At 42.8% G+C, this 6738-nt stretch overlaps 1 protein-coding gene across 1 annotated transcript; it reads right to left on the minus strand.

Annotated features, from left to right (window-relative positions):
- Window positions 1-1288: 1288 nt before the first annotated feature.
- LOC123088118 (chaperonin CPN60-1, mitochondrial) lies at window positions 1289-6621 on the minus strand. The gene is made up of 18 exons (XM_044510281.1): window positions 6423-6621; window positions 6270-6294; window positions 5993-6124; window positions 5431-5590; window positions 4783-4958; window positions 4595-4690; window positions 4358-4462; window positions 4181-4267; window positions 4007-4096; window positions 3848-3928; window positions 3687-3755; window positions 3023-3100; window positions 2836-2931; window positions 2448-2547; window positions 2228-2331; window positions 2035-2140; window positions 1857-1935; window positions 1289-1614 (listed from the first exon to the last, which is right to left on the minus strand). Exons 1-18 carry the CDS (start codon window positions 6458-6460, stop codon window positions 1506-1508), a joined length of 1731 nt encoding a protein of 576 aa, XP_044366216.1. The 5' UTR covers window positions 6461-6621; the 3' UTR covers window positions 1289-1505.
- Between the last annotated feature and the right edge of the window lie 117 nt (window positions 6622-6738).

Consider the following 6738-nt stretch of genomic DNA (forward strand, 5'->3'; position numbering starts at 1 on the left):
GATTGTTCTCCAGTCTCACCGTCTACATCGCTACCATTGTGACTGCAGGGGAATATTGACTATAATGTTTATTAGGAAAGACAAAATAGACTAGGATTTGTTCTAGCTTGTCTTGTACTCCAAATAGATGATTGTACTCCTATATATAGGCCTAGGCATGGGCGTTCGGTAGAAACGGAATTTTCGGTTTCTACTATTCGTTTTTTTTAGATATTCAATTAGTCAAAGTGAAAACCAAAATAAACACAAAAAATCAGCTAACCGAAAGTCCGGTTAACCGAGTTTTCGGTTTGGTTCAGTTTTAACCGAACTAGGGATCATGTATAGAAAACATATTTTTTTCAGCATGCACTGAATTAACAGTAGAAAGAATAAACTCAAAACAACACTGCATTAAGTGTTCCCTTGGCGCAGGCTAACTGTTTTGTGCATAGTACCCATCGTACCTTGTCTTCTTAAGTAGCCAAGCTCACTGTGTCATCCCGTCTAGCTAGCCGAGGTGGGATAAATCCAGTGAAGTATCGTAATGTGCTGCCAGAGAGAAACTATTGTGCAAAAGAGTGGGCCTTGGATAGGTGCATGTACGTGGAAGGCCCAGGGGAGGTACAAGGTTCAGACTAGTCATAGTGGAAGTAATTTAGGTAGTAACATAGCGCATTTTAAGAAAATTTTACTTATATGGCATGTAGTTAATAAAAAGAGAGGTGTTTAGAGTAACATAATATGTTACTGTAACATAGCACTTTTCGAGAAAGAATGAGTTTACAAGCTAATAAATGAAGACATCTATGACACTACTACTTTGTTACTTTGCATTATGAAGGTAGTAACTTAGACTAGTGTCATATGTATGACACTAGTATAAGTTACTCCCCCGGATTTTGCGTGTTCGATCACGTTACTTCGGTTTCTGCTCCGGTTATCGGTATAACACCGAACAGTCCGAATTAAATTCAGTTAGTAATTGAAAACCGAATTTTGCTGTAGCAGTGACAAAAACCGAAAATTCAGCTTTTTCAGTTTCGGTATCGGTGGTTCATTGGTTTTTTATGTTCACCCCTATATATATATATATGTCCACGAGGCTTAAACAATACAATAAACTATTCCATCAAATCTCTTTCTCCCTTCTAAGAGAAGGGCTAGACTTCCCTTGCCTGTAAAAAGTGTCGATCCCACAAGGAATATCACTTCTAAAATATTTTCCATTAGAGATGCTGGACAACCCTACCCACCACCACAAGTGATAAAAATTTAGCCCAGGAGCAATAATGAGCAAAGCTGAAAATTATGGTCATGGAGCCATTTCGGGCTTCTTAACAACTGTAGGCTCTGTTCGCCATGTTCATACATGATTCAAGTTGCAAAATCATCTTGCAGCAGAACAAAAAATGTGACAGCCTCATTCGTCCACAGTAAATAACAATGAATCCACATCCGCGCTAAAAGTTCTAACCTAGATGTTCCATCTAATCACAATGTTTTGACATGAGCCTGGGAGCAAGTTAGAAATCCATCCCTCCCATGCCGCCGCCTCCCATAGCGGGTGCCGCCTTGTCTTCCTTGGGGATCTCAACGATGATGGCTTCCGTGGTAGTCATCAGAGACGACACACTGCGGCAATCAAAAACAAAAATAAATAACTATTTTCATGGCTGAGAAGGATGCTCTATCATCACTGCTATCCTCTAAGGTTTAAGCTTCAGAAACTTCAATTGATTGTTAGTGTGGCGTGCGGCAAAATGAAGATAGACAAGAGACAGTATCACTTCTATCCTTTAAGGTTTAAGCTTCAGAAACTTCAATTGATTGTTAGTGTGGCGTGCGGCAAAATGAAGATAGACAAGAGACAGTACCTTGCAGCATCCACCAGTGCTGTTCTGATCACCTTAAGTGGGTCAATGATACCAGCCTTCACCATATCCACATATTCGCCTGCAAGGGATATCAGTTTACATATCCAACATCAGAAACATGATTTAAGCCAAGTCCAAATGCCCAAAAGAGCAACAACAGATGAACTTGACGCCATACCTTTAGCAGCATCATAGCCCAGGTCGGTATTATCCTGCTCCAAGAGCTTGCCAACAATGACGGCCCCTTCTACACCCGCATTGGTAGCAATTGTGTGTACTGGGGTCTGCAGAATTGTCCAGTCATCAGGATTTTACCCTTTTTTTATGCTTAAGACATGAACCAATGGGAGAAAAAGAAGAATGTTACATACCTTCAAAGCATTTTGAATGATCTGGACACCAATCTTTTGGTCAAAGTTTGCTGTAGGCAATTTATCCAAGTCCTTTGACGCATAAAGAAGGGCAACACCACCACCTATGTAAATCACAGACAGATCGGACTTTCAGCCATGATGATTTCCTAATAATTGTTACACCCAACAACTCAACAACACTCTAAAATAACTCGACAGCAGCGCTCCAGTATGGTACCTGGTACAATACCCTCCTCTACGGCGGCTTTTGTAGCATTTAGCGCATCTGTCACTCTGTCCTTCTTCTCACCAACTTCTGCTTCACTCGCTCCACCAATCTAAAGGTGAATCAAAATACCATAAATACAATGCTACTTCTCTTATCAGTAAAAACATACAATTATACACATATCTGCCATTTCTATGCATTGTTACTTAAAACATGACAAGTAATCAATAGCACCATAGTTTAACAGTGCTACAAAAAAGGGCAGCCCCAGTGCATGTAGCTCCCGCTTGCGCAGGGTCTGGGGAAGGGTCCGACCACTTTGGGTCTATTGTACGCAGCCTTTCCCTACATTTCTGTAAGAGGCTACACAGATCATCTAATAGATAAAGAATTTTACCTTCAGGACTGCAACACCACCAGAAAGCTTTGCCAACCGCTCCTGTATCTTTTCCTTATCATAGTCGGAAGTGCATTGCTCAATTGAAGATCTCAGCTGTACAAAGCGAATTTAACAGTGATAAGCATGTGTAACACATAATGTTCAAACCGACTCATAACTATTTTAATTTAATATATGAACCGACCAGCTCAGCTCTCTCTTCGATGGCCTTCTTATCACCCGCTCCATCAAGGATGACTGTATCATCCTTAGATATGGTAACCTGCATGCACACATTGTCACTTCTTTTCAACAACATAAACAGTTCTCTGAAGCATAACACACGTCTGAGCCCAGATTTACAATTAAGCAGCTAGCTCAAATGTATCAGTTTAAATGCATGCCACATGTTCAGTGGAGTTTTGAGAAGTTCTAAACACAATGATAACAAACACCTATAAAAGAATCAAACTAACAAAGTAAATCGTGTCTCAGGACAACATTTCTCATGTAACTTGAACAGCACGAGCCCTACAAGTCTACAAAAGTAGAGTACAATATTAAGGCCCTGTTCGGAATCCACCTGCTCCACGAAATATTAGGAGTTGTGGAGCGAGGATACAGCGGCTCCGCGTTTTACAACCGTAACTCCACCCGCTCCGGGAGTGGAGCTGTGGAGTCAGAGGTACTCCGAACAGGGTGTAAGTGCTAACAGAAACAACCTTTTCATGAGAAACACTGAAACAGGGAAGGCAAATTTGAACTTCACAATGTAAAATTTCCAGCAAGGTAGTTTTTGTTGTGCTAATGGTTAGGGTGGTTAAGGTTCTAAACAAAACGTACAATCCAACACAAGTGAAGTGCCCTACCTTCTTGCAGGTACCCAGCATGTTTGGCTCAAAGTTCTCAAGGTTCATTCCAAGTTCTTCAGTTATGACCTGATACCAAAATTCAACAAAACATGGACGTCATCATCTGATACGATACTGTGAAATGGACAAAACAGAAGAGCTATTGACTATCAACTTACTTCTCCACCAGTAAGGATGGCAAGGTCCTGTAAGTTGGATTTCCTGTTCTCTCCAAAACCAGGAGCTTTGATCGCACAGACCTGCATTTCATGCCCAGTCAGATGAATTAAAGCCTACACATGGTTAGCTACAAAGCAAAACAGAGAGTTCAAACTGACCTTGAAGCCTCCGCGAAGCTTGTTAAGAATTAGTGTACCAAGTGCTTCACTTTCTAGATCTTCTGCAACAATAAGGAGAGGCCTTTGCTTCTGTTTGAGCAGAAATATGGGTCATTAGTTTGCAATAGAGGAGCAATAACAAAACAGAAAGAGACATGCAAGCAATAAAAATACCTGGAGAGCAAACTCCAACACTTTGACCAATGAGCGAAGGTTGGATACTTTCTTATCATGTATCAAAATTAAGGGATCATCTAGTTCCTGTAACAAAAAAAAAACATAAATGTATGACCAAGGTAAATTTAAGCTTAAACATCAATTACACTAAGAAGAAAACAAAACAATACTTACACATTTCTGGTTCTTTTGGTTGGTAATAAAGTATGGAGAGATGTAACCTCTGTCAAGCTTCATGCCTTCCACAACTTCAAGCTCGTTGTATAGAGTGTTACCATCCTATCAAATGTTACCCGAGCATCTCAGAAGGACATAGTATAAATGTATAGATAGTCCAAAAGAGATTGATAGTAGTATATTACAGAAAGACAAATATGAGCCAAAAGCCCAGTATTTGAAGCTTTGACTTACCGCAATGGTGATAACTCCCTCTTTGCCAACCTTCTCCATAGCCTTTGCAATGAGCTCACCAATTTCCCTTTCACCATTAGCTGATATAGTACCCACCTTTGGAATAGGGTAATCAATATATATCTCAGAAGAAGAGAACAAAGTAACAAACACAGGATGCCTTCTCAGAATTGATGGTCAGGAGATACCTGTGCTATTTCCTCAGACGTGTTGATCATTCTGGCCATGCCCTTTAGGTTTGTTACCACAGAATCAACAGCCATTGAGATGCCGCGTCTCAGATCCATTGCATTCATACCAGCTGCAACGGACTTGCATCCCTCAGTGAATATTGCCTTTGTCAGAACAGTAGCACATGTTGTACCTGAAAGTGTACAAACATCAGAACAGCTGCCCAGGGTCCTAAAATGAGATAATAAGATGATAACACAATCTGTAACTCGCACTAAAAGTAATCCTAAGACCAATTTCAGGAAGAACATGAATTGAAAGAAATATATAACATGACACAGACCATGGGAATTTCGTTTGATAATGCAGTAATCAAGAAAAAACTACTCATGTTATCCAATTTACCCAAAAAAAATCAATTAAAACACAGTTCATAGCGCTGTCAAATTAGCAAACTTGTGGTATAATGACTGCCAACAAAAGAAAATAAGCAACATGGAGAATAGATTGACAACAAGCAGCGACCGAAAAGATGAAAAGAAGCCTTTCATAATTCCTTGTTATTGATGGTTCTAATATTGTCTTTGATACAGACAAAAACTGTTAAAAAGACATGTCCATTAAAACGTATGTGCATGGGATGATAGTACAGAAGTAGGTCATACCATCTCCAGCAGTATCATTAGTCGCATTAGCAACCTGCTTCACAAGACTTGCACCTACATTCTTGACTCTGTCACTGAATTCAATGCTCTTGGCAACGGTGACTCCATCCTTTGTAACTTTGGGAGCACCAAAGCTTTGCTCAATAATAACAGTGCGCCCCTGTAATGTAAGTACATATATGAGTTCAGCACTGCCATAACAACTCTCATATGTGCTACGAAAGTCAACCCAAATTTCTGCAGTTCTGCGCACATGCCAAAATATACATAATTTTACTACTACAAGGTATCAGAAAATTATTTATGGTAATTTACAACTAAATTTCATCTGTAATACACGTAGCATCCAACAACTCGTATTACTTACTACACTTAGGGCAGACATATACTGCTAACGTATAAGCCAAGCACTAGTCTAGCATTTGTCTACTAGTGGAATTCATAGATTTGATAGCAACATGGTTTGCGGGCGCCGGCAGCCACAATCTTACAATCTCTAGAGCAATTCAGACACTCGCACCACGAACTCTGTACATGAATAACGCACGGACGTAGGGCATACCTTGGGACCCATAGTCAACTTGACCGCATCAGCCAGGTCTTCGACACCCTTGAGCATCATGGCCCTGGCCTCGACGCCGAACCTGATGTCCTTGGCGGCATAGTTCCTGCTCCAGGCGAGCCTGCTCCCGACCTGCACGGAACCCAAGCACGTTACCACACAAGGACAGAAACCAAAACACTTACACCCCGCCCCGCATTGGGGGCGGACGACGAATCCGTCAGATTGAAACCATTCCCGGCCGGCGATCGGCGCGGAGCCAGGACAATCTGCTCACCTGTCGGGCGCTGCTCCCGGCTAGCCTGCAACAAGCATAAAACACGCGTGTCAGCGAGCTGTGATTCGCACACAAGCAAACATAAAACCCCAGCGCGGCACCGCGCCGGAGCAGAGAGGGGGCGGGGGGGAGGCCAATGCGACGGCGACTCACCGGGCCTTGGAGGCGAGGCTGGCGGCGGCGCGGTACATGGCGACGAGGGGAGGATGGTGTTGGATCTGGAGGGAGGTCTCTTCTGCTTGGGGGAGGAAGGTTGGAGGCGGCGAGCGGGAGGGTGGCGGGGGGGTGAAAAGGAGGGGAGCAACTTGGAGAAGGGGAAAGAAACTCCAGGGGACCAGGCAGCTCTAGAAGGATCCACCCGCGGAGGGGTTTAGGGTTTAGGGTCGCGCGCGCGAATGGGCCGGCCGGATCGGCGGGAGCCGTCTGACGATGGCCCGGCGGGCCCCGCGCGTGGGCTTCAGGAGTAATG

This window comes from Triticum aestivum, chromosome 4A, assembly GCF_018294505.1.
Source record: "Triticum aestivum cultivar Chinese Spring chromosome 4A, IWGSC CS RefSeq v2.1, whole genome shotgun sequence".
Lineage (NCBI taxonomy): Eukaryota > Viridiplantae > Streptophyta > Magnoliopsida > Poales > Poaceae > Triticum > Triticum aestivum.